Source organism: Genypterus blacodes, unplaced genomic scaffold, assembly GCF_046128005.1.
Source record: "Genypterus blacodes isolate CSIRO-AG114 ecotype Tasmania unplaced genomic scaffold, CSIRO-AGI_Gbla_v1 ptg000112l_1, whole genome shotgun sequence".
Lineage (NCBI taxonomy): Eukaryota > Metazoa > Chordata > Actinopteri > Ophidiiformes > Ophidiidae > Genypterus > Genypterus blacodes.
Window position 1 is genome coordinate 857,633 of NW_027466916.1, and position 27,900 is coordinate 885,532.

General features: G+C 48.4%; 1 protein-coding gene across 1 annotated transcript in view; it reads left to right on the forward strand.

Annotated features, from left to right (window-relative positions):
* The first annotated feature begins 1,938 nt into the window (after positions 1–1,938).
* The window catches only part of LOC143009595 (AT-rich interactive domain-containing protein 1B-like), a 153,221-nt gene continuing 127,259 nt past the window's right edge, over positions 1,939–27,900 (forward strand). The window contains exon 1 of the mRNA XM_076161633.1: positions 1,939–3,508. Within this exon, the coding sequence (XP_076017748.1) occupies positions 2,234–3,508 (1,275 nt within the window). The 5' untranslated portion in view covers positions 1,939–2,233. The remainder of the gene's footprint in view (positions 3,509–27,900) is intronic.

Here is a 27,900-nt window from a genome sequence, read left to right on the forward strand (position 1 = left end):
TGAACACCACAGAGACTTTGTAGTTGGACTATAACAATGTGATGGCTTTTATTCGCTGCCATATGGGCTCATAAAGGCGAGCGGCTGGGAAAGGTTTCTGGGGATGACACTTTTTTATTTGTCTCCAATGTGCGAGCTTCCATTTGGAAAACTGAGATTAACCAGCCTCTTTCCTTTTTTTTGCTTTTTTATGTGACAATATTGTAATAATTAAAAATGACTTTGTGAACACCCGGCTATGCGTCGCCCCGCACTGATATGTTAATGTATAAGCTTTGTTTCTGCTCGTATAAGCCGCGTTTCTTGTTGCATTTTATTCACAATTCCATTTGCTTTCAAGTCTAACTTGCACTTGCGCGGTGTCTCCACCAGGGGTCTTCCCATTGTCGTGGACGTGGCTTAGGACTGAATGATCTGACACCATAAAGAGCAGAAAGTGGAGAGGACTGTGCCTCCTTGTTATTTCCTGTGTGTCTGTGTGTGTGTGTGTGACCTAAAGCTCTGTAGCTGTTTGAAAAATACAATGATGACATTTGGCATCATCATCATCTTCATCCTCTTCTTCATCATCATCATCATGCTGTATTTATTCCCACCGCCGCCGCCGCCGCTGTCATCATCATTATCATGGCCATCCTCAGCACAGCCCTCATCCCCAAATCTTTCTCTTCTCACCCCCCCACCCACCCTTCCCTTCCTCCCCTCCTCCTCCTCCTCCCTTTCCACTCCTCTTTCATCCGGAGCTCCCTCTGTTGATCAAATGCATCTGATCTCATCAAAGCGGACCCTCATTCAAGTCCCAACAGACACCCCGGCTTCTTTACTAAGCACTATTTTACATTCATGTTTGAATACCACTGATGGGCTTGTATATCTTGTAGACTTTGGTTTTGTGTGGTCCTACACTGCAGCCTGGGGTTGATTTAAAAGATGATTTTTTTTTTAACCTTTAATAAAAAATCTCTTTTATTTCTCTCTTATTATCATTTCAGAGGAGTTTGACTGATATAACAAATCTAAGGAACAGAATTAAAGAATGTACCCCTGTTCTCAAATAAGACCCTAATAAGTCATGCATTTAATATTTGTAATGTCACTGTTGCATTCCTATGGAGACGCTGTGAGTGATGTCATAGTGGTCTGATCACATTCCCTAGTATTTGTCTTCGCTATTATAATTCTGGACTATTATGTAGTTTGGGTTATTTCTATGTTTTCTCTTCTTATTACAGTGCTACAGTGTGGTTCTTTGTTTGAGGGAGGGCTTGATTCCTTTTCAGGCTGAAATGAAGTGATTGGGGGTCGAGCTGGATGAACTCTGTGGTCTGGATATTACAACATTATAGCGGCTATAAAGTGTGATTACATTCTTATTCCGACGGCAACATTATTGCGCACAGCTTGTGGTTGCGTGTCCGACTCCTGTCAGAGCTGCAGAGAACTGGCTAGAGCAGAGGGGAGAGAGAGGACGGCGCGAGGGAAAACCAGACCTGGATCGCTGCGTGGAAACTCCAAATTTTTTCAGCAAACTTCGCGTCTGTGGCGTCTCTTCCGCGGCTCTGAGGTGGAGGGAAGGTCGGCCCTGGCATCTGGAGAGGCGCAGGGTGTCCTGGTTGTCTCTGTCAAATACGAATATGCGCGTTTGAAAACAAGCCGGAGTCGCCGTTCCTCCAAGCGTCTGGGGCCGCAGTTGATGAAATAAATCTCGCTGCATGTTAACATTAAGATGTTCCACGCTTCGATACATTGTAGATACATTCTTCCGACTCGTTTTTGTTGTAAAAACCCCGAATTGTGACGCCTAACAACATTGAAACATCGAAATGCAGCGCGCGTAAAGCCCCGTGAATCCACTCCGGGTTTTCCAAGTGCGGCTCGCCGGAGCCCTGGAGGTGGATAAGCTGGTAGAGCCCGCTCTCTCTCATGCCATGCTGGGCCACAAGGGCTCCGGGAGACGCTGCAACATTCTACCGAGAACCGGGATGGAGGAGAGGTGGAGGGGAGAAGAAGAAAAGTTTCGTTTAAACCCGGCAGAGAAACTTTCAACATGAAGCCTCACTGACGCGCCATTTCGCGGCAACGAGCAGCGCTAGAACAAATCTTGCTTTTCCTCTGATTAGATTTTTCTCCCTCCAGCGTGTGTGTGTGTGTTTTTCTCCCCGCTTGTGTTCTTTCTGTGCGCGGAGCTGCTCGGGGCTTTGCTGTCACTGCGCGCTGAGATGTTGGAGTGACCATGGCTGCGCAAGTGGCATCGGCTCCGACCAGAACTAATAACAAAAATAAGAAATTATCCAGCGGTTTGGGTCCGGAGCTCAATTCGGGGAAATCCGGAGGAGGAGGAGGAGGCGGAGGAGGAGGAGGAGGGACCGTACAGCGGACTGGACCGATGCTGGGAGCCGGAGATGGGACTCTGAATAATGTAGACCATCACCGCCGAAACGAGCTCAACATGGTCCATTCAACTTCCACGACTCACAACGCCTCGGACGGCCACGATAAGGATGGGAATAACCTCACGTCCGCCTCGGCGTCGACTAATTCAACCACTTCCTCGATGGAAACGGGTTTGATCACGAACCATAAGCTGAAATATGTGGGGAGCGGAGATCCCCCTCAGTCTCAAGCGCCTCAGCAACAGCCGCCGCCGCCGCAGTTCGGCCAATTTGCGCCACATCAGCAGCGACAGATCCAAAGTAGCAACAACGGCCAGGGGCCCCGGGGGGACCGAGGTATGGATCACCAACACCACGGCGGCAAAGAGAACCTGTTGGGGGAGCCGCAGCAGCACATGCCGGGGAAAGGTGAGGGGGATCTCACCTGTAAACCCGGGGAGAGGATGATGGCGGCCAGGTACGAGCACCCCAACTTAGGGCCAACAGGTAACAACTCCGAGTTTAACAACAACTATTATACTCCGAGGCCCTGTTATGAGCAACATGGCGGGCAGCAGCAGCAGAGCGGCGGGGTGGGGATCATGCACTCCTCGGCGCACAACAGCATGGAAAACTCCCATGAAGGAGGTTACCACAACAGTCAGTACAGCCAGTACCCGGCGTACCGGCCCGGGTACGGCGGCGGGGCCTACGGGATGATAGGCCCCTCTGGGTGCCGGCAACCAGGGAGCATGATGATGGGAAGCAACTCAGCAGGAAACCACGGCAAGTCTCCCCTGGGTGCTGCCTCCAGCGGCTTCCAGAGGTTCCCGGGACAGAGCCAGCAGCAGCAGCCCCCGCAGCCGCCGCCGCAGCAGCAGCAGCATCCCTCCGGGGCCACACCGACCCTCAACCAGCTGCTCACATCTCCGAGTCCGATGATGCGGGGTTACGGTGCTGCCTATCAAGACTACAGCGGCCCAGCAGCGGCGCAGCAGCAAGCCGGCATGGGCCTGGGGAAAGACGTGGGGCCCCAGTACGGAGCCCCCTCGGCCCACGGCTGGGGAGGGCAGCAGAGGAGCCACCCCCACTCCATGAGCCCTGGCAACGGAGGGCAAGGCCTCGGTAGGACGCAGGTAAGTTTGGGAAACTTTATGACCCCCCCTCTGTGTAGATGACAAGTGGTCTCTGAGCTGCAGTGAGCCAGGTGTGTGTGTGTGTGCGTGTAGGTCACTGAAGTGTGTGTTGGAAGTGTGCCTGTGAAATTATGTGGCTCCAATATTTTGGTCAAGGTGACTTCATGCAGATGAGTAAAGCCATTAAGTCTGCAGCTCTCACGTGTGAACAAATGAAGGAGATGTGTTATTATGCTTCAGTGTGTTTTCATGGAGGAAGTGAGGACATTCGTGAATTAAGGCGCACATAATCATTATTTCCATAAGCTCCGTTGATGAGATGCTCGAGTTCCATGCCTTTCACAGTCCGGTCGTGTGTTTTTAGAGATATATTTCATTTCTAAGTGTATTTCTGCGCCCTGAACGCATCGATCTCTCTCCTCTGCCGACGTAGTCTCAGACACGTTGCAGCCGCCCTGTTTAGAGGACGCGCTGTGCTGCCAGGCGCTCAATCTTGTAAAGTCAAATATCCCTATAGATCTTTAAGATAAATGCATGTACCGGGTCGTGTATTTCGGACTGTGTCCTGTAGAAGAATCAAACGGTACCAGCAGCCGTCCAAAGCGGCCGGCACGCCGTCTACCTCCCTCCCCCCCCGGCCGTGCGCTTTGCAGCCAGCCAGAGAGAGTCTGTGCGTCCCGGTTGATTCCCACGCAGCTCCAGTCAGTCAGAGGATTTGAATAGTGGAGGTAAAGCGGCTCAAAGCTCTCCGTGCTCCTGGCTCTCTGTTGACACCCAGTCTGCCATCTGATTGGCTCCCCGTGGCCCCGCTGGGCAGCCTGCGCTCTGAAGGAAGGGAGGTTCCTTGCGGGGATCTTTGGCCGGGGGCAGCGGAGTGATGCGGCATTCCGGTCTGATGGGAATATCCCAGACTTGGAGGCCTTCCAAAGCCATAATTGAAGGTTTGAACGCCATTGGCGATCCTGGTGGTTTTATGGGAATATGCAAACAATAAATTGCAATAAGAGAAAGGGAAAGGCAAACAGAATGAATGGTTTTATTAAAGTCATATTCCATTTTCATCAGCGCGGAATGCATTATTCAGTTTAGTGTGTGACATCAGTGATCTCCTAGAAACACTCTGCAGTCATCCCTGGAGCCGATCACTGTAACCACAGACTTCTCTTGGGGGTTAAATGCCTTGCTCAAGGGCACCTCACTGGTAACAGTTGAGGAAAAGGAACAAGTGTTGCTCATTAACTTTGGGGCCATTCTTTGTTGTGTTTCTGTGGAATCAACTCAGGGGAGCTGTGTGTGTCCCCTGAACCTGTGGGGTGAGCCCTGTGTGCCAAAAAGCTGTTGGTGTGAACAACACAGGCACACACACACACACACACACACACACACACACACACACACACACACACAGCCAGGGGAAAGAGAGCACAGTGTTTTACCAGAAGTGTCACGAATGTGTGGTTGTTTTTGGCGCAGTGCATTGTGTGCGCTGCTGGATGGCACATCTGGACGGCTGGAGGGCAGCGTGGCTGAGCAAAGCTTCTACAGACAAAAGCAATTCATTAGCCTGCACTGTTTCAATCAAAGGCAATTTGCGTTGGATGCCGGGGAAATGAAATGAAAGCTTTGGTGTGGGAGGGTTTGCTGAAGTATTGATCACAGGGAAATTATCCACTGATATGATCGCAACAATTAGAAATATGTGCCATGCTACAGTTATGATTGGCAATCGTATAGATTAGTTATTCAAAATAAACAAAGAGCTGTTAGATTACAGTTACAATTGACACATTCTCTTCAGTTCTATTCTTTTATAAACAAGACCAAACAAAAAAGCAGTAGAATCAAATACAATAGGATGTGAAAGAAAAGAGAAGATCATCTATCAGTATATTTCCCACATGCCACAATGTGTAAAGGTCAACATTCTATTCTGTTGTGTTTGGTTTGTCTTGTTTGGTCAAGTATAGCTCTCAGTCCTCATGTTGGCTTAAATCCATATACTCCAACAAATCAGACTCCTCAACTTAGAATACATTTAGCGTCTACTCTTGCAATTTAAAGCATATTTTGTTATTTTTTAGAGAATTACACAAATGTCAGCATCAGTGTGTTTGTGCTGCGGATGTTTAATTCATATTTGGAGCGGCAGCACGGCTCTGCTCCGACAGGCCCAGCGCAAGAGTGGCGAGGTGCTTCCAGTGCATAATGCGGCCTCCAAATTGGCCCCGGTGATTCGACTGCGCCTCACTTCAGAGCGTGGTTTGGTCAGAGCCCCTCTGTCACCTGTTGGCACTGCCCCCCCCCCCCCCCCCCTCCCGCCCCCCCTCCAAATTCAATTTCCCTCACCACTGCCTCTCTTCAGGGGCGAACTGCGAGCGAAACGAGTACACCTCATTTACACTGCGCACCCCCGTCTGGCCACTCACCAAAATGAAGACAGAACCCCAATAGTGTGTGTGTGTGTGTGTGTGTCAGTGGCTGTGTTAGTGTTGTGTACATCAGCATGCGGAGAGGTACAGAGGTGAATGTGTGTTTGGAAGGTGTGTGTCAGACCCGCTCTCATCAGAATGCCATTGTCCTAGTTCTGCAAACGACTGTGGCCCGTTTCATCAAAGGACAGCAGATTGCAGTGTTGGGTTTGTGACCCTCTGTCTGCTCGTCAGCCGCCTGTAATCCAGGCCGTTCCCGCTCAGCGTCTTTCACTCCGTATGTAGTGCAGTGTGTACCTGCAGGAGGGCGGCGTACGTTCAAATCCTCACGTCTGATTGAGGCTTTGGTAACAAATGATGAAGCATTTTCCGTCTCAGCTTGTGCGTGTAACAAGGATCTGTCTGTTATCTCCTAATCAGAGCACACATAGAGAAAACAATAAAAGTAATTAGTAGATAATTATGGGAGTTGGAAATAGAGCGCGGCGGCTTAGGTAATTACAGCAGAAAGTCATTTAAAATCTGACCTAATAAAATAAAAAAGTAAGTGGATATCTGCAGTTTCTACTAAACGATCATTGTTGTACTTATTGTTTTGGGTTTGTATTTTTAGAATTGAAATCAAAGCTCTGCACTTCTACATATCAAAGTGTAGATTGAATCCCATCCCGGGTAATGTGCTTACCTTGAAATGATCCCTGTGCTGTGCGCCGCATACTGTTTACATTTCTCTCTTATGAATTATTAGTGTGATATGAACAAAGACTTTATAATGGGAGCGATGCATCAATGTCACATTGTATTATGCGGCTATCTCAGGGAGCCTGGTGCATAGTGATGGGCCCGACTGTGGCTGCTGGAATTTAATTTATGGTTCATGTTCTGCGTCGGACTTGACAGCCTATGGGGTCTGATCGGGAAATGGGCACGCACAGGTGTGTGTGTTTTTGGGGGGCTTCTCTTCCTGCTGGGGTATGAATCTCTGTGTCCTTGAGTGTGTGTGTGTGTGTGTGTGTGTGTGTGTACAGGCGGGAGCAGGCCAAAGCAGCTTCGTCAGCACTAAGCAGTCCAGCCTCAGCCCCTGTGCTCTCTCTCTCTCTCTCTCTCTCTCTCTCTCTCTCTCTCTCTCTCTCTCTCTCTCTCTCTCTCTCCCCCCCCCCCCCCCCCCACCTCCCCTCCTCTCTGCATGGCTTACTCTCTGCCCCCTCGCCAGTCGTTTGTTTACGTTGCTTTGTTTACATCAGGCGTTGCAGTGCTGATTAGCAACACTAGGCTGAAATTTTAATTTGCTCTGTTGCTTCCGATAAGGGCCCTGTGCAGCGTTTTCCATCCTCCTCGGATGAAACACAGAGGCTGCGTAGGTAATTGGCAGGCAGGGGTTATCCAAAGTCTGCATGCGGTTTCCACAAAATGCCAATTAATTCTGATTTAAAAAAAAAAAAAAAAAGAGTAAAACAAATATAACTGACCGGTTGCATCAATGGGTGTGGGCTCATGTATAATTAGCCAGCTAATAAAATAGTTGTATTCATGTCTGGCCCCTGTGTGCGCTGGTAACAACACCCTGAGCCAAAGGTTGATGTGTGTAGACGCCCTAAAGAAAGAATTTAATTGCTTTGAGTGGGAGTTGATTTGGTGTCAGCTCTTTCTCAGATCTGTCTTATCCAAATTGCCGTTGTCGGGAGGGAGCAGAAAAATCAAAACCGAAGCAATATGGGCAAGAGTGGTAATTGTCCATACGGGAGAGGTTGAGTTCTGGGCGCGCGCTCCTGTGTGTGTGTGAGGCGGTCCAAGACCTTTTGGATTTTATTTGATAGCCATTTCAGTTTAATTTCTCATACATTCACTGTTTGCCCGCAGGGGTGGATTTAAATTATGATGACCTTGTGCAGTTTGAAGAAGTGAAAGCTCTGGTGATATTCTTGGATTTGTAGGCGTTTTAACAGGTTGATGCTGTGCCTGCGAACCTCAGGAGACCCCACAACTCATTATTCTTTACCTAACAACACCCTGAGCACCTAAACAAAATGATGCACCTGCCAGTATTATGATGTAATCACTACATGTGTGTAATCTTCAAGTTAAGCCTTGTGACATTTTCTGGGAGCGTTTCACAAACACACTCCCCTCAGTATTTACACAGTATTTATGATTAAGCAACAACAAAACTTTTTCATCCCCCTAACAAGAGGAAATTCAACGCAGGATCACAACTTTCCTGTGATGTTGGAGAGGTTTTATTGGATTTTCATTCATCTTTTTGAACTCAATAGGTCATAATTTGCATAAAGATGGATGCAAGCCAGCTATGGACTTCTTGTTGGTGCAGGGAGGGCGAGGGATGGAGTGAGAGAGAGGGAGAGAGAGAGAGGGAGTGTGTATAGGAAGGCCAGAGGTCCAGAAATGGAAAATATGAGTCACATGGAAGACTGCTGACTTCTGAGGAATGGGCCTACAGAGAGAGAGAAGAGAGGGAGAGAGGGAGGGAGAGAGAGAGAGAGAGAGAGAGAGAGTGTGAGTATCAGTATCTGAACTCTGGCAAATGTCAACATAGTTAAAATCCTCTCCCTCTGGATTTGCCTTTCTTCAGCCTTGTGAAAGATGCGAAGAAAAAGTATTTACGAGTGGCCTCTCTCTCTCTCTCTCTCTCTCTCTCTCTCTCTCTCTCTCTCTCTCTCTCTCTCTCTCTCTCTCTCTCTCTCTCTCTCACACTCAAACACACACACATATTAGGTTTCCTCTGTAGTAGTTTGTGCGTGTGTGTGTGTGGCTGGCAGGGCTCCAGGTCTCATGGCAGAGGGTGCTGCCCCCCCCTCTTCCTACCCGCCCCCGCCCCCTGACCTCCACATATGCTAATTAGCCACGTGGAGCTGCTGAATGAAATGACCTCTTCCTCTTCCTCCTCCTCCTTTCACCCAGAGGAGGGGGATCTTTCTCTCTGTCTTTCTCTCTTTCGTTCTCTCTCTCTTTCTTTTGGACAGATGGTCTCTTTCGCGCCCATTTCTTTCAGGTTTGCCGCCGCATCCTTTCCGCCGCTTCCCTCTTTTCCCTCTAAATATAGCCCCCCCCCTTTCCCCTCCCCTCCCTGGTTCTCAGTAGCTGCGGCTCAGGCCTCCCATGGGACCTCCTGTCAGCTCAGAGGTATTTAGACAGCTAGCACGTCCCATCCAATATTTATACACTGTAGTGAATGGATCTGTGGACTGCTGCCACTCCTCCTCTTCCTCCTCCTCTTCCTCTCTGGGCAGCAGAGGAAATTGTGAACATACGGGTCCACCCCTCCAGGAACGTGCCGTCGTGTGTGATATCCAAACATTTAATGTAAAGAGTCAGCGTGACGTGCTAACAGATACTATTTACTACAGTGTGTCACACCTAAAGTAAACTGCTTTGTTATTTTCTGAGCTTTGTGGCCCATAATGCACCTCTTCACAGGACAACCCCTTCTCAGGTAGCAGTTACAGTTTTTGTGTGAGAGCCAGTTGTGCCACATGTGGTTTTCAGGCTTCTTCCTCCTTCACACTGACTCAGCTCTGTGTCTCTGCTTAATTGGCTGCACCGGTTGTCTATAAACAATCGGCAGCTTGAAAAGGTTTGAGCTGTAGCTGTCACTGTTTGTCTCTCCATTCTTTCAGGTGCAGAAACCATTTAAACATTTTTCAGACATTCAGGCTTCAATTCTTCAGCATTCGGTTTCCAGTTCATATTTGTTAACTCTTCTTAGATTTTTTACTAATTTTAGGGCCCATTGTTAATTTGATTGCTTTATATTTTTTACATTTAAGATTATACACACATATTGTATTTACGTATTTTTTTAAGAGCAACATCTTTTTGTATTATTCAGTTATTCTGGGCATTTTAAAATTTAGATTAGAGTTAGATATGTTTTGTTGCTGCACAATGTCGTGTTTGTTTGTGTGTGTGTGTGTGTGTGTGTGTGTGTGTGTGTGTGAAAGAGAGTGTGAAGTGAATCAGAGTACGCTTGAGTGTATCTGTGTGTGTTCTTGTCCGCCTGTGAAGAAAAAGAATTGCATCATCATCATCACCACCACCATCATCATCATCATCACCATTACCATCATCATCATCTGTCACATCTGCACACACAGCTCTGCTTTTCCACGCTGTGCACTCATCTCTGTGTTTGGTGTGGTTGATGCTAATCTGTGCTGGCATAAAACTAAACCGGCAACAGGAAGTCGCCGAGCGCCGCGCGACCAAAATAGAAAAGTGACAGCACGTGGACGACGCACAGAGGTTCTCTTAATGAGTTTTGTCTGTCTCTTTGGCCCCTGCTGTCAGACTCCTATCTTTTTATCCTCTTCTAGTCTCACATGCACACACACCCACCTTCATACAGGCACACACACGCACACACACCTTCATACAGGCATACACACAGGCTCTCAAACACGTGTTTATGTGTTGACCGGTCAGCTATGCAGATCCACAACCACAGTGACGTGTCCTTCTCATCAATGTTTTCCTTTCCTACCAAACCCAGGAATTCATTGCAGTTTCTCTCTCTCTCTCTCTCTCTCTCTCTCTCTCTCTCTCTCTCTCTCTCTCTCTCTCTCTCTCTCTCTCTCTCTCTCTCTCTCTCTCTCTCTCCTCTCTCTGTGAGTATAATTGTGATTTATAGACACTGGTCACAACAGGACTCTCGTGGTAACTCCTAGTTGACTCTTCCTCATTTGGATGCATTTTATCACTCCGTTTTGGAATCAATCTCTACGCCGCATCCATTGTGCTCACACACACACACGCACACGCACACCCACACACACACACACACACTGGGGTGGAGTTATGTCAGAAATCCGGTTGTAACGGTTGCGTTGTAAACAAAGCCTCCTTCTCTTCTCTATATTTCACTCCTCCAACATGGCCTGCTCTACATTCCAGCCGCTCCTCTGCACGTGTGAACCAGATCAACTGGATTAGATCTCCACCAAACAAGTGAACTTTATTTAGTCTTATTTCTTTAAGATGTTAATTCCTCCACAGGATGTCAATACACCAGTGTCACCAGAGCAGATGTTTGCAGTGCACGCTCGCTCTGTGTGTCTGCGTGTGCACGTGTCTCTCTACTCAATGAACATCCATAGTTACTGTTGGCTAAACATGCAAAGGTTACTGTAATGTCAGACACATGCCAGAGGGGAGTGCGGAATACCACATTAACATAATCCATAGACAACCGTCCCATTTATAAACACCGATTGGGAGCACATGACTGACTCACGCTGTCACCGCTCTGCGTGAGGTGAAAGCTGCACGCCGCCGCCGCCGTGCTGCAAGGTGGGAAATGCCCGCTTGTCACTTTCGGGCTTAACTTTTGCGGCGTCAGGAAAAAACTGTGACACTCGAGGCCGGATTTGGAGGTTTACGACGCTCATACGGCGATGAAATGTGCAGGCGTTGTTGTCTGGTGTGACCTGCTGGCCCCTGGGCGCCTGTGTGAAGCAGTTTGTGGTTCACTGTAAAAACTTGTAATAACTCTGCGGATTGAAAGCTTGTTAGCTTTGGCAGCGATGAAGAGTGTGGGAGAAAGACGAATGCAGAGTCAAACCCTGCTGCTACCACATCGGAAAAGTCTTAGACATAAAAGTAAATAAATATCTGTAAAATGTGCTGAAGTCTTAAAAGTAAAAGTGTTTTCTCCTAAATTTGGTTATTAAATGATGTCATCCATGCTGTCCCCAGGTGGTGGCCAGGGGTGGCCTTTGCCCGCACACAACACGAGGCAGCAAAAATCCTAAATAAACTCTTCTGTATGGGAAATGAAATGGCGGTAAATTAATAAATGTAAATTCATTTTAATTTTGGAAAAATATCAAAAAGGCTTTTAAAGGCTCCATCTCCAAAAGCCTGACGAGTAAATTGAGCGGTAACTATTTCGGAATGAGCTCTAAAATCTGAAATGGCATTGGAAACGTTTCAAATGATCGCAATTGCAGTGTGAATTAAACTGTATGCAATTATTACGCAATATAATGTATTGCAACCCAAGATTTGAATGTTCAATATTGTTCTAGAGTCGCTTTGCACCTGAGCAAGTGATTCCATCGCTGCCCTTTGTCCAAATGAGGCTTAAATATGTCTTCTGTATGTGTGTGTGTGTGTGTTTATGTGTGTAATCCATTGTAATCTCACCTTTAACTGCAAATTTAAGTAAAAGAAAATTGAAATACTCCAGCCTGTACTTCACACATCACTTCAAAACCTCATCCGGACATTTTGTTAATCATTTCCAATCATTTTCAATTTGACTCAGTGTGTTTTCCTGGCTGTCACTTCCTGTTGTAAGAAGAATGTAAAGGAAGCCGTTGAGTCGTATGCAGTGTGAAGTAGTGGCTGTTAATTAGATGTTTTATGGTAGTGGAGGCGGCTAACACGTTGGCCTCTCACCCGCTGGGCCTGGAGTCTGCGCTGACAGTCGGGGTGATTGTTTTGATAATGATGTGTGTGTAAGCCTGCGAGGAGGCTCCGGCTGCATTTTGATAAACAAGATTTTTATATTTAGGGCCTCGGTTTGAGCGCGTGATTGCACTCGGCGTTGTTTTCGCCAGCGTTACGGGTATTTTAATTAGCCTGTCTGTGGAAATTCCCCCTCGTGTGTGTGTTGTGGTTCCTGTTGGAGGCTGCAGACGTTTCTCGACTTGTCACACACTCGTCTGGACGCTCCCCAAAGCCGGGGCGAGGCAGAAAGTTTTTACAAAATTCGAAGGGTGAACTATCCCTCCGTCTCTCTTTCTCTCTCCTGCTCTGTCTCTCCTCTTCCCCAAATGTTCCGGAGTCTTCCAGGCCCAGAGTTTTGTGGGTGACCTTGGCTGGTGACTACACTGCCTTCTCATTAAGCAGTAAAGATGAATGATTCCATTATAGAGGAGAAGGAGAGAGAGGGAGAGAAAAAAACGAGTGGGGGCCAATTAGTGGTAATTAACAGCGGCGAGGGCGAATCGCTCTGGAGGGCACCCTGACCCGCACTCTGGAGGGGGCAGAGGGGAGCGGAGGGCGTGTGTGTGTGTCTGTGTGTGTGTGTGTGTGGAGGAGATTTAGGAATATGTAATGCAGAAGTGCGTGTGTGTGTGTGTGTGTGTGTGTTCGAGAATTGATTGTGATGGAAAGGTATAGATGTGATGTTTAGGTGTGCGTGTAAATCAATGAAAGTGTGTTTTCCGATGATGGGAGCGGGGTGGGGGGGGGCGGAGTCATAGGTGTGATCAATGTAATGCATGTATGAGTGCACGGGGGGCGAGGTTATAGATGTGTGTGTGTGTGTGTAATCAATGTAATAGGAATATGTAATATATGGATGGGAGAGGTTAAGACGGCTAGTGCTTGTTTATGGTGCGTGTGTGTATGTGTGTGTGTGTGGGAACAGCAATGGCGTCCGGCACGTTCGAGTGTTCTAGGGTTCGAGGTCAAGCGTTGGCAACACCCGGTGATGTCACTTCCCCCTCCAGGAGACCTTTGCAGTGGCGGGGGAGCTTGTTAGGCAAAGGTCTGAGAATGAAAGGAGCCTGAAATGCCACGCCGAGATGAACCAACCAACATTTTGAGATGCATTTTGTTCTTAATTGGGTTTTTTTTTTTGTGCTGATCTGCAGTATTTTAGCATCTCGCCATCAAGGAGAAACTCAAGGTTGTTCTCTCGCCGACACGTCGCCTCTCCCTCTCTCCCCCTCTCTCTCTCTCTCTCTCCATCGCTTTCTCCTCTTTTTCCATGCGTGTGCTTGATTTATTTACCCCACCTACCTGCTGCTTTTATCACTTCCTGGGTGAAATTGTCACAGCCGCGTAATCCTTGGGGTGCCACTAGGTGAGACGCCCACATGAACACGCTCCGGGAGAGACGGCTGTGGGTGGGTGTTTGTGTGTGCGTGTGTGTGTGCTGCAGTATTTGTTCAAAAAACCCATTATTTCACACAGATTTGGCACAGTGACAAAGTTTTTGAAACGTATGTAGAATTTTATACGTTTCCTTTGAGAACTGCACTTTCATGACGATCCCTAACGGCGGCCCAAGCGTTACCAGTTCAGTTTGCATTGTTGTTACGCACACAACACTTTTAAACACAACAGGAGTGATGTCATATGTAAAGCAAACTTAACCTTTAGCTAGGTTGGTTCACTTACCGATTGATCTCCTCGTAGGTCAGCTGTACGTTTACCGTAAATACCGTAATATGTGGAATGAAAATTGGGTTGGAAACGTATTCACAGGATGTGTCGGAATGCAACAATGTATATAAGTGGTTGTTTGAATTCAACATCAGGTGCTCTGATTGGACGGGCTGATATCAGTCAGCAAGCTGGAGTTCCGTTTAGACCAATCAGAGCACAGCTTCTTACGACGAAATTCCGAGTCGGGGTGTCTGACTATCAAACCTTCTGTCCTACATTGCAACTCATGGCACGTCGATAAAGCAACATGAAGTCGCCTAAACAGACGTTTGGTAAAGGCGAGGAGATATTTGATGGGTGTTTTTCACAGTGATGCTTTCAGGGGCCCTCTGAAATTGCAGCGCCTGGTAAATGGACGGTGTGAGGTGTGTACAGTGTATTAGAAGTCAATTGTGCATGGGAGAGGCCTATTTTCCATGTCGCTAGTTGAACAACTGTAACTGTGTGTGTGTGTGTGTGTTTAGTTGCCTGCGTAGCTGTTGCATGTCTTTACACACACACGTATGTACATATATGCTGTACCCCCCCCCCCCCCCCCCCCCCGTGCCTCCAGCTATTCCCCTGTTGCTTCAGAGTGTCTTGGCTGGGTGGGAGTCGGGGGTGAAGGCCGCGGCATACATCAGAATCCATTACCCATAATGGCCTCTTTCCCCACTCGGCACATATCCATTCCCTTTCCCTCTTCTGACATTTATTTTATGACTGCTTACATATCAAATATTTAAATAAACAGAATCAGGGGCTTCGGCTGAGGTTTGCCCTGGGGGGGCGGCGGGAAGGGATGGATGATGACATTCATTTCCGAAATGAGGAAAGAGGGGTGAGAAAAAAAAAGCTGTCGTGTGTGTGTGTGTGTGTGTGTGTGTGAGGGGAGCAGAGAGGAAGGCAAAGGGAGAGAGAGAGAGAGGGAGAGAGAAAATGCTTCGCTTGGCTCCAATCAATGCGGGCAGGGGAGGACGGCGTCGTGTTTTTTTCCTTCTTCTCCCGCTTACGCCTGGCAGTGGCGGTGACAGACGGGTGTGCGTGAGTGTTTGTGTGTGTGTGTGTGTGTGTGTGTGCGTGTGTCGTCGCAGGGCTCATCCGTCAGCGTTTCCCGGGGACACGGGGAGGACGTGGGAGAAGGCCCTCGTGGCTCGTAAAGAAGCAGCCCGCCGCACTGAAGCAATATCAATCGCACGGCAACAACCGCCAAGGAGATCAGAGAACGAAGGCAAAGTAACGAAGGAGGAGGAGGAGGTGGGGAGGAGAGAGGAAGGGGGGGAGGGGGGGCACAGTGTGTAACGCGACGATGAGATGAGGTGAAAAAAAAGAAAGGAAGGACAGAGGGAGGGAGAGGAAGGTGAGAAAGATTTATCTCTTGTTTCCTCAGGAGATCGTGTGAGAGGAAGATGGAGAGAAGGCGGCGGGGCGAGCGAGGGGGGGTGGAGTGTGAAGGAGAGAACGAAAGGGGATGAAAAGAGAGAGAGAGAGAGGCAGCAGAGTGATGTTTGGGCTGAGGAAGAGAGAGAGGAAGGGATGGAGGGAGAGAGAGAGAGAGAAGGAGGGTGGGAGGGAGAGAGAGAGAGAGCGAGTGGTCGTGGGGCGCGGGCGGCCGGTCTTGCGTCGGTGGGAGGCCCATTACTGTCAGGCTAATCTTAAAATAATTAATTGCGAAGTCGACGCTTTTTAAAGAGTATTGTAATTGAATCCTAAATTAGGCTTGGGAAAGGGGACGCGTCCTGCTTTGCTGCAAGTCTGTTCCCATTCTACCGTCACACACACAGATACACACACACACACACACACACACACACAGCCGCACACATCAGCGGTCCGCCGGTGCACGGCGGCGAGCAGAAGGGGAGGGGGGGAGAAAAAAGACAACAGGCGAAGGAAATGCTAATGAAATGCATATTTGGGGAGAAAGGGGCCATCTATAATTTAGCTGTGCTCTTTGAATGTGAATGATGAGTGCGTGTGTGTGTGCGTGTGTGCGTGTGTGTGTGTGTGCGCGCGCGTGTGTGTGTGTGTGTGTGTGAGAGAGCGAATGCTGTGATTTATTTTTTGTTGTGCGGGAGGATAATTCTGTCAGAGTGGGCTTTTATTCTTGTAAACAAACGCGAGGAAAAGAGCGGAATAAAAGCGGAGTCATAAAGTAAACAGAACGGCGCGAATACGTTTGGCTGCTGGCGTGAATAATTCGCACAGGGGCGACAGAGGAGTTCGACAATAGCGAGGAGAGGGAGGGGAGGAGAGAGGAAGAGCAGAGGAGGCGATATAGCCCGGTGGAGTTTTGGGTGGCCTTTCATTTACCATGATTCACTATTTTCCGACACTTTTTTGCGCTTAATTCTGGCATATTAGCACCGTTTCTCCTCCACACCTGCAGAAGTAGGTACAACACACACTCCCTCTCTCACACACACACACACACACTTACACACACACAGAGTCACGCCAACCCCTCAGATCCTGCGGGCCGGTTCGTACCAGGGCTCCGGAGCTTTCAACAAGCCCCCCTGGGGTCAGCTCAATGTGCTTTTACTTTACCCCGCCCCGCCCCCTCACCCCCGCCTGGATGACCCCTGCATACGGAAACTACAGAACGTTCTGGATCAAAGCTCCGGTGGGAGGGGGGGCGGGGGGGTCTGCCCTCCATAAACGTCATACCTCTAGCAGGAGCCCGGGGGGAAGAAAGATGGCACGGGGTGCGAGGTCAGGGATGGAAACGACACGCCGTCGGATAACAGATGCTGTCTGCGAGGTCGGGAAATAGTGGAGTAACTGGGATGAAACGGCGGCGTAGAGGTCAGGGATTCGACCCATGTGTGTACTTAACTCCAATCACCCTGAATTTGCCTCATATTTAAAGGTGCATGTGGTATTTGAGCTGATACTACACATCCAGTTCTTCCATTTGCCTCATCGGTCAAGCGTGAGTACGAACAAATTTGCGACATTTCCACAATTCATTAAGAGGAAATGATTCATACCTCGTGTTTATGTGAAGAGGGAGCGGATCAGAGAGGTCCGAACGCACGGCGGAGTCTCAAAGATCGCAGGATTTAACCATAACGTCGGCATCCTAGATTTATAGCCCACATCTCTGGCGTGGTTTAGTTCTCCACATATCATTCATCTAGACGTGGACGTTTCAGATTTTGCTCGTATGCCTTCAGGTATGCCAAAAAAAATTGAGGAATGAAGCCCGACGTCTGTTCGTCTAGCCGCTGCTCTTCATCATAACCTCACCAGAGATGACGGGATGGATCGCAGGCCAAACTTCAGCCGTTTAATTGCGTAAAATCTTCCCTCTTCACCTCCGCACAAACCGGTGTAACCGCCCTGCCCGAACAATAGTTTTCCCTCCCCTCTGTTTACACGGAAAGGTGATGATGTCATGTCTGCTTTATTACTTGGTTAGAAATTCGCTAGACTTGAAAAATGTTCGATTCCCGAAATGCTGAGACATTAAGGGGAAGTTTTGGGGTTTTGGCGAGGCTCCAGATTCAGGATTTGTCATAAAGATCAATCAGCAGACAGATTCGTATCCACATGTTGATCCAGAATTTGACATTAAACCTTAAACCTTCGCCTATTAACATAAAATTTACCGAAATCCTTATTAACATCCAAATTGGTACCTATAAACTGAGTGAAAACGATGCCGTCCCTAGAGAATCCCCTGGTTTAGGAGGAAATTAACCTTTGAGCGTCAAGTTTTCATCCGTAGTCAAAATCTTGTCGGAAACAAAACACAATGACGGACGACTCAATCCTTTCTGTCTGCTTTCTAAACCGTTTCAGCTCTGGTTTGTTTGAGCTCTGACAGCTCTCAACTTTGGCTCACAGCTTCTCTGGCTTTCCGCCGGGCCAAAATCGCGGCACAGAGGACGATATCGCCGCCCGGCTGAGCACGTCTGACTTTTCCGTCTCTGTGATCCCTTTATCAATAAGGAAACACAGGCACCGTCAGAAGGCCGGCCAAGCGTCTGCCTGCCTGCCTGCCTGCCTGCCTGCCTGTCCACGCCGCACCACATCTGGACACAGAATGGTACACACTGATCTCTCTCTGTTCTTCTCGCACGCTCACACACACACACACCTACACACACAAAAACCCATTTACTTTCGCGCAGACATTCACCAACTGGCTGCACGCTGATATATAGATAAGATTGTTCGGTGTAGATTACGGGAAAACAAGGTCACCCGGCAGCGAGGACGGCTCGGGCACTGCGTCCAGTAATAGAAAGTAAACAGAAAAATTGAGAGGAAATACAAATGAGCTGAACCTAATGCGCCAGGGATCCTCCAGAGAGTAAAAAACACATTTCATATCCAAAATAAACACAAAATACATACATATACATACTGTGTGTGTACGCATCGCTCTAACAAAGACGGACGTGGACTCCCTTGTATTCAAAGTCACTTTACTTGCACAAGCAGTAGTTTAAAATGATATACTGGGACATGAGAACTCTATCCATGCTCTCTCACACACACACACACTCTTCCATACAGACAGTTGGGGGTCTGAACTGATGCCTCTGTTGCATCCAAAAGATCTGTTGTCTCCTGGGAAATATGTCTGTTCCTGTAATATCTCTGGACCTTTAATAAAAACTCACTGTAGACGTGGCGGTCAAGGCTTCAGCCTGGAAAGCAACCGGCCGTCCAGGTTCTTATTCTGACCGTGGAATAGGTTGATTACATCAGGATATATAAGGTTACTCTGTTACTCTCTGCTGGGTTCATAAAGGAGAGAATCAGCTGCTGGTATAATGTAAATAAAAGCTTGAAAGGATGGAAACCGAAATAGAAATAGACTCCGCTATAGGGTTGGGTAGTGGACATGAAGACGTATGTAAACATTGTCATATCCCAATCTAATTAAGGCTCTTTAATTGCCAATATCTCTCGGTTTACTCAGTCATATGTTATTCATATAGCCGCACACAGTCAGTCCATTATAAACACAGCTGCCCCGGGGCTCGGCAATAATGGGGGTGAATGCTGGAGTTGAGTGAGAGTCAGAGGTGTGTGTGTGTGTGTGTGTGTGTGTGTGTGTGTGTGTGTGTGTGTGTGTGTGTGTGTGTGTGTGTGTGTGTGTGTGTGTGTGTGTGTGTGTGTGTGTGTGTGTGTGTGTGTGTGTGTGTGTGTGTGTGTGTGTGTGTAGTCAGGCCATGCATCAGGACTCCCACGGGCCTGAAGCCTCTCACTGATCGATCCAGCTCCCACCCCCCACCCCTCCGACCCCCCCTACCTCTTGTTCCCAACCTAGCTGATTGATTCCCAGTCAGAGCCCAGGAGATGGAGGGGGGGCGGGAGGAGGGGGGGGTCTCTGAGCGCCCAGGGCCCCCCAGAGGGCGACCTGCAGGAGCTGTAATGGGGGGTGGGCGGGTTTGGAGCCTATTTCCAGGGCCTCTTAACCCAGGTGGAGAAGCAACGTATGTGTGGAAGCTGTCACAGCAGGTTGAGAGAGAGTGAAGGCTCACAGGCACTACGGCAGAAAATGGTGTGATGGAGTGTTGGAGTGTGTGTATGTGCGTGTGTGTGTGTGTTGGGCAGAGGTGAGAAGGTGAAGAGATGTTGGTTGTGTGGGTTTTTTTCAGGTGGGGGGAAATCATGCTATTACACAGCCTGTCTCACACACACACACTTCACTATTCTATTACCACTGAAAGCCACTATAAATTTTCTGACTCCACTCAGAGGGTTCAAGCCTCAAACCTGCTGCCCGCCTTTCCAATCCACACTGAGCGTCGCCGCCGCCGCTACCATGACCACCACCATCAGCATCATCATCACCATGCATTGCATCATATGACATGCAAGCAGAATGGGGGCCGTGGGTGAGGGGAGGGGGGGGGGGACTTAAATGAAAATCCATTTTTTTCTAATTAACTTTGTAAATTTCCCGCTGAGCGATCAGACGCGGGGCCCCGACGCGTCGTGCCGAGTCCGTTAATGAAATCAATTTGGTTGAGATTGTTTCAGGTGACTATTAATGAGGATCTAATTTCCGCCCACAGAAGGAAGGTCAAGATATCTGCTGCTGATTTGTTTATTGTTCTTGTTTTTTATTTTTTTTTATAAAAGTGATGGATCGCATGTGGGAGAAATATGGATGCATCACCCGGGGAGGACTGGGCCGCGATCCAAGACAAACAGCCTGAATGTAAATCCTGCTTGTTTTTAGCGCGGGGGGGCGGACCTCTTTAACGGCGCCACGGGTGTGACCTAGATTGACGAGCGTCTTTTTATAGATACGCTACATTTTACCGTTTATCGTCTCCTCGATGAAAAACATATTCCTCTCATTGTAGCGCCGACAAAATAAAGGTGGAGGGCTCCTTCCTTCCGTCCACGCTCTGCCTTGGTAATTTACTCCGCTCCCTCGCCTTCCGATGGCCGGCCTCCCAGCCCGAGGAGCTCGTTAAGCTTTGCCTTACAGGGAAGACTAATGGATGGCAGAGAAAGCCCCCTCAGGACCCTTTAACGGCGTTTTCTGTTGGTCTGCTCGCTTAGTATTCACTTATGTATTTTCACCCCACTCCGAGCACAATATCATGAATAACCATCGCTGATTCATAAACACACTTGGGCGATACGGGACCTCGCTCGTAATTACGACGGCGGCTCTCCGCCACGGCCGCCTCACATTAGCAAAGGTGCTGATTTACTTCAATGAGGAAGAGGGAGAAGGAGGGAGTGGGGGTGTAATGGTGGCATTTGGGGAAAATGCGCCCAGATCTCTCTCTCTCTGTCTCTGTCTCTGTCTCTGTCTCTCTCTCTCTCTCTCTCTCTCTCTCTCTCTCTCTCTCCGGTTCCCTCTCTGTCTCTCTTCCTCGCTCTCTCTCTCTCTCTGTCTCTCTCTGTCACTCTCTCTGTTTCTCTCTCTCTCTTTGTCTGTCTTTCTCTCTGTCTCTTCTGATGGAGATATTGTCGCCACTCTGTCTCACTCTGGGTCTCTCTCTTCCTCTCTCTGTCTCTGTCTCTGTCTCTCTGTCTCTCTCTCTGTCTCTGTCTCTCTCTCTTTGGGGGCTGATGGAGATATTGTCGCCCCTCGTCTCTCTTTGGTTGGGTTGCGTAACAGCGTCTCTACATGGGGCGTCTGCGAGCTCCGGGAAGTTCTAGACGCCAGCATTCCTCTCGTTCCTCCGCGGGCCTGAGATGAAACGGGCTCTTTTTTTTTTCCCCCTTGGCCCGGCCCTGCTCCGTCCCAGGCAAGGCGGCGGCAGACAGAACGCACGCAGATGCAAGAGCAGCCTGGGAATGTGGCGAGGCCTGTCTCAACCCCCCCCAACACACACACACACACACACATCAGTAACAGATTTCTGTGAAGAATCGGCAGGCAAGCGGCGCTGGATGTGCCTCCGCTTTTCACGAAAGCGGTTAATTTGCATCGGTTTCAAAGCGAGTATTCGTAGCGCCGCACGCTTTACCTGAGGGACTTTCAATGGATTTTCCACCCAGCGAGGAAGTTTTTCAAGGGGAACCACGAGCTGGTGTGTGTGTGTAGCAAAGTTAGCCTGCTGATTTAAATACACGTGCTCCACACATGTAACAACATTAAATCACTCAGAACGGCGTGTGTGTGTGGATAAACCCAAGGAGGAACTTTGATCTCTGGCCCAGAAAAGAAGAGTCAAAACTCCATATTGACGTCTGTAGGATAAACCTCTTAGTTAGAACCAGAGCCTGAACGGGTTTTTGTGGGTATTTGTGAAGCTTTTCTGCTCCTTTTAAAGCGAGAATGTGCCGATTTTCTGGATATTTACACTCAAACCCGCTTGCTAAGGTTTTCTTTAATAGAGTGCAACCATTCTGGAGGTGTTTGGCGTGCACTTACAGGTCCACAGGCCTTTGAATGGACCACTGTCTAACTAAATCGGTGCCTCCATAACGATCCATTCTATGAACTATGGACCTGGTAAGTGAATGCCAAACCTCTCCAGAATGCTAAGACATCAGTGACCTAATTCCGATGTAAATTTCCTCAGAATCCAGAATTTCTTTAACATCATCTTTGCTTTGATCCATCTCTTGAGCCCAAATGAGTTGTGTCTCATGAATCTTCATCCTGGTGTTTCTCAGAAGAGTCTTCTAGTCAGATTGGACTCACCCTCATCGTTTCGCAGACGCTCGCATTTTATTTGTTTTCATTCTCTAATGGCGTGTCTCCGGCGTGTCGGCCGCGACTCGTTTTTGTCGCTGAGGATTTGTTTTCGTCCCCGTCGCTTCTCCGGCTCTCTCGTCTCTGCGAAGGGAAAAGGGCTCAGCTGACCCCACGACCCCAATCTCACTTGAGACGGATGAAGCAGCCTCTCTCTCTCTCTCCTTCACTCTCACTCTCCACCCTCTCTCTCTCTCTCTCTCTTCTTAATGACGTCTTTGTGCTGCCGTGAGGAGCCGAGCGTTCGCCCACTTTTGCTGATGCACAAGGGAGGGTGGGTGTATTACAGAGGATCTGTCCGCTGTGTGTGTGTGTGTGTGTTGTGTGGTGTAAACATAAGTGTCAAACGCAGAGGGCACGCCGGCAAACGACGCAGCAGAGAGCAATTATGTGCATCGGGCCGAACACAAGTCGGCGGCGTAGCGACCGCCTCTCACCTGTCTTCCCTCTGTCACAGCTTCATTCCCAAAACACGTGTGGTGAAGACGCGTGTGTGTGTGCTTCATCTGTGGCCGTCATGTCCTCGCGTCTCTTTCTTACTCCTCTCAAACCGTTTCGCGCCTCTCAGCGCCGGCCGGCCTGCATACTGGGCGGACGAAGAGGCAATTTGGCTCGACGCTCTGCTCGCTCCCCGTACACCAGTTTGACTCTCCACGCCGTCGTTTGTCACGAGACCTTTTCCGCTAACAAGACGTGCACGCTGAGACGCCGGATCACATGGTAGTTTTGAGATCAAATTTGCCGGATTCTTTGTCGTCTGAAGCAACGTGAGGCGCTCGGCGTTTCCTTAAGGATGCAAACAAAGTGACACATCAAAGATTGCGGCGATGAGGAATGATGGAAGCCAGGCAGCGAAGAGTTAACTCCTCTCCTCCTCCTCCTCTCCTCTCCTCTCCTCTCCGCTTGATGACATCAGTATTGTCTCTGCATCCATGAAATTAATTTTTCTAATCTTAGTCAGCAGGAGCGGGGGAATTTGCACACATTAATATGGAACTCGATCTGCACTCGCCCACTGCTGCAGTCTCTCCTCTTCCTCTGCTCTCCTCTTCCTCCCTCCCCCTCTCGCTCTCCTCTCATTCTTTTCCCCTCTTTTCTCTTTTCATCCTTTTATAATATATATACATATATTTTTCTGTCCCCTGTTTGAGACAGTAGAGGCCCAAACACTCACAGTTCCAAGCCCGGACCCGGAGCTTTGTTCTGGAGGCCCGGGGCCGCAGTTCGATGCCGCGTTCCCTCCATGTAATGTATAAATAACGTAAAGAGACGCGACCCCGTCGTCCCGGCACACCGCCGAGCTCCGACTGCACCGCGTCATTCCTCCAGAGACGCACACAGCACAGGAGGATAAAGACGATCTGCTGACAATAATTATCCTTATTTGTTTCTCCCTGCAAAACACACACACACACACTCTCACACACACACAGGGCTGAAATGGTTTCATTACATAGGGATAGAACTCCTCCTTTCCGGAAAAAGAGGAGGAAATCAATACCAAAAAGGTGTCTCGGGGCTCATTTACATACACTTCAGATCTGATGCTTCTTCTTAAAGTCGCTCCATTTTCACGCGGCGCTAATTCCCACCACCTGAGAAGCCAAATGGGTCTGAAATCCATGGGCTGGAAATATTAATTTGGCCTTTATTTGCACATTACAATGCAAAGCTGAAAGTATCGATCAAACATCGGGATAAATTGGATCTAAATCAAACTAATATCCAGGCGTTTGAGCCGCCGAGCGCCCGGCCCGCACAGCCACTTTACGCCGTCTGCTTCATTGCTCTGGAAATGCTTCTGCAGGTTCTATTAGCCGTCCAATAGGAGAAATCTGTTGTTGTCGCCGGCATTAAACCACCAGGTGATATAAGGCAGTGTAATAGTTCCCCGAATTGCTCTTTTGGGGTTCAAACAATTTCTGAAGTAGCCGTCGGTCAATAAAGCACCTTGTAGCCCATAAAGAACATATGAAGGAACATCTTTTATGATGGCGTCGGTTGTATGAAGACCACTGTGCTGTTAAATTGCCAAGTTAGAACAACCGAAGGCGTTCAGCGGAAATATGAGACATCCAACCGCTCAGAGCAACGCCGGGCGATCTCAGCAGAGATAGAGGGAGAGAGAGAGAGAGAGAGAGAGAGAGAGGGCCTGGCAGCTACTCAGACAGAGAGAGTGTGTGTGTGTGTGGATACCCCTCTTCCTCTGTGCTTTAAGCGGCAAAACTACGGTCAAATCTGTGTCTGTATCAGTGTTTTCATGGATTATGGAGGTGCACCTGGTGCCCCGCTCGGCCCCTGAGGTTTATCACAGGTCACGGCCGTCACGCACGCCGCCGCGTCCCCGCATGCTTTAGACAGCCGCCAGACGTGACCATCGGCGACGCCTCTTCATTTCTTCTTCTTCTGCGTCTTCGTGCAGGCTCGCAGAACGGACTCGTGCTCCGTCTCCAAGCAATTACAGCTCAAACCGTACCGAAGCCGTCGTCGGTTGCTGAGCTTGTTTCATACACGTGGAGCAAAACGCCTTCAATTTGAGCTCCGTGTTCCTGCTGAAGCGTTTCAAATTTCAGAGCTTGTTAAATTTCATTGTGATTGCTGAAATATAATATCAGTCTAATCTGTGTGTGTGTGTGTGTGTGTGTGTGTGTGTGTGTGTGTGTTACACTGAAGGTTTCTGATGATCCAGGCTTTTCCAGAGACCTCCAGATATTACACTGATGTTTAGCTGCAGATCCTATACATACAGTACATGCTCATACAAACATACATGCAGGGCTCCACATACAGAAGGAGTGTGTAGATAAATGTTGCAGTTTTTCAAGATTTGCAGTTCGATTTCTATTTTTTGTTGTGTTTGATTCCACACAACTTTTCCTCGTGTTCTTCTTTTTTAGTAACTCGACGCCGCAGTAAATGAGAGTTCCTCCTCAACGGTCCTTAGAGATGAAATAAAGGACCATTGACAATAAAGTGTGTCTTGTTACACAACTGTCACTGGTACGTTTGTGTGTGTGTGAGAGAGAGAGTGTGTGTGTGTGTGGATAGTAAATAACTGGAATGAAGGGTTGGAGCAGACAGGTGATGATTTGGCCATCTAGTGTGAAGGACGGGGTAGCTACGGTAACAGGGATGTGTGTGTGTGTGTGTGTGTGTGTCTGTGCCTGTATTTGTGTGTGTGTGTGAGAGTGTGTAAAACACCACGCTTGATAAATCAGAAGATTTTCTAAAATAATTCCCTCTTTCAAAATGGAATTGAAACAATAACCATTTACCAATATTGTTTTATGTGCGCCTGATCCCAGTGTGCGTCTCCTGATCCGCATTCCGAGCCTTTTGTGTCGAGCGTTTTGTCTCATTCTGATTAACAACTCGGCACATTAAAGTGAGAAGGAGTAAAATCACTTTCACCACATGAAAATGTTGTCGATTGAGCTCGGAAAATAAAACAATTTAGCAGCGTTCACCCCACAGTAATTTCATCCATGTTCTGTTTTAATGGCTTTGTTTGGCAAAGAATATTTTTTTTTTTTTAGGGAAGAAGAAGAAGCTCACGAGAGTCGGCGCACTGGAGAGGAGTTCATAAATTGAATTTTAAATTTAGCAGTTGAATTACTATTGTCTCCCGTGGCCCCTCCCCCTCCCTCCTCTTCCTCCCTCCCCCACCTTCCTCCATAGAGCGGCGCCCAGATGAACAAAAGTGGGAAAAACACATTCGAAGAAAAACACAAAAAAAGCAATTTCTGCGTATTCCCTCTAGTTTTTTATCCACCGGCCCCGCTGGCACGAACGTCATTCACTCCGTGTCATAGTTGTAATTTTCTTCTTCTTCTTAAGTACAGCCGTTTCTCTGAGGGGGAGGGAGGGAGGAGAGTGGGGGAGAGAATGTTTCAATTTGTCAAGAATTGTTGTCAGGGGTTTTTCTCTCCTGGTGGCATGAGGGGAAATGGCGGGCGGGTGGCTGAGATCTCATTTAGTGGTACGTGTCACGAGGTGCAGATGTGCTGCTCGGTTTGGGCGAGACGGAGAAGTCGGACGGGCGAAGACGGACGGGCGCGTCTGATCGCTCCGTATAATGTTTTACTGCTGTAGTTTTATTTAACAATTTCCCCACAAAGGTAACGCGGCCTGTGATAGAGTAAGAGAGAGAGAGAGGGGGAGAGAGATGTGTATGTGTGTGTGCACGTGTGTGTGTGTGTGTATGTGCGCACGTGCGCGTGTGTTTAATCGACCATCTCCTCTTCATTTCCCAAAACTCTGAAGTCGTTTTCTGTGTCCACTGCCTTTCAAAGTGCGGCAGTGGACATTTCTCTGTATGTGTGTGAGTGTGTGTGTATGTGAGTGTGTGAGGGGAATTGCTCGTGTCACGCTCAGCATTTTTTTTTTTGGCAAACAGGAGTACCAGGGGCGAGAGGAGATCGTGTCCCACATCACGGGTGGCACAGTGCCCTGGATTTTCGGGAAACTTGAGCGCGTCGTCGCCCTTTCGCTGCTCTAATTAGTCGACCTGCACGCTTCTGTGTGTGTGTGTGTGTGTGTGTGTGTGTGTGTGTGTGTGTGTGTGTGTGTGTTCAGTGGCCTTGATCAGAAGTCACATAGCTTTGCCTGCGCACGCTTGTGTGTGTGTGTGTGTGTGTGTGTGTGTGTGTGTGTGTGTGTTTGGGTGTCCGAGCATTCCAAACGGGGTCACGCGTCGCCGTCTGTTCCAGCACATCTAGAGCGTCTTTGATGCTGGTCCAGATTTAGCTCCTGGTCTATTCCTGCTCTCGTGCTGGATTGAGTCATCAGATCGCTCTCTTCCTCTCTCAATCTGCCTCTTTGTCGGCTCCCCTGTTCTTGTTACTGAGCAATAAGAAGCAACAAAAAAGATCAGAATTATACGATGAGTCAAGGTTTTCTCTCAAAAAAAACTAAAATGCTGCGTATCGTCTGCAGGTCAGCGGCTCGTGAATTCACATTATTTCTCTTTCAAAAGGCGTTCTTTACACCACAGCCTGGTGATGAGTCAGAGCTTTAATTTATGCTTCACTCTTTTGGTCCAACTTGTTAATATTTTGTTTTTCCCTCAGAGCTGCTTTCATTTGCACTGGCACGACTGTGATTGACTGTGGTCCTGCCAAAAGTTTGTAGACAGAGCAAACAAAACATCAAAATCATCAAAATGTATTCCAATATTGATCGCTATTACAGTAGATTGGGACATAAATATCATTGTAAAATCGAATTACAGACACACATGCATCTGTTTGGTTTGTTTGTTTGTTTGTATTTGATTAAACAAATAGTGGAAGTCAATTTAGTTGGGAATCCTGATCCAATGCATAGATCCAGGATCCAGGCTTTCACAGTATTGAACATAGATTCACCAGGGAACTTTCTTCTATGATGATAGACTGACTCTCGCTCTGCACTCTCTCTATCTCTCTCTCTCTCTCTCTCTCTCTCTCTCATCTCTCTCGTTCTCCATCCACACCCAAACACACTTGACACTTATGCTCTGATCTCTGCGGAAAGAAGTCCAAACTACTCCGCACTCGCTCACGCCTCAGCAGACAAAACCTCTTTACGGCTGGGGCGCCGTCGCCGCACGCACATAACCCGCTGAA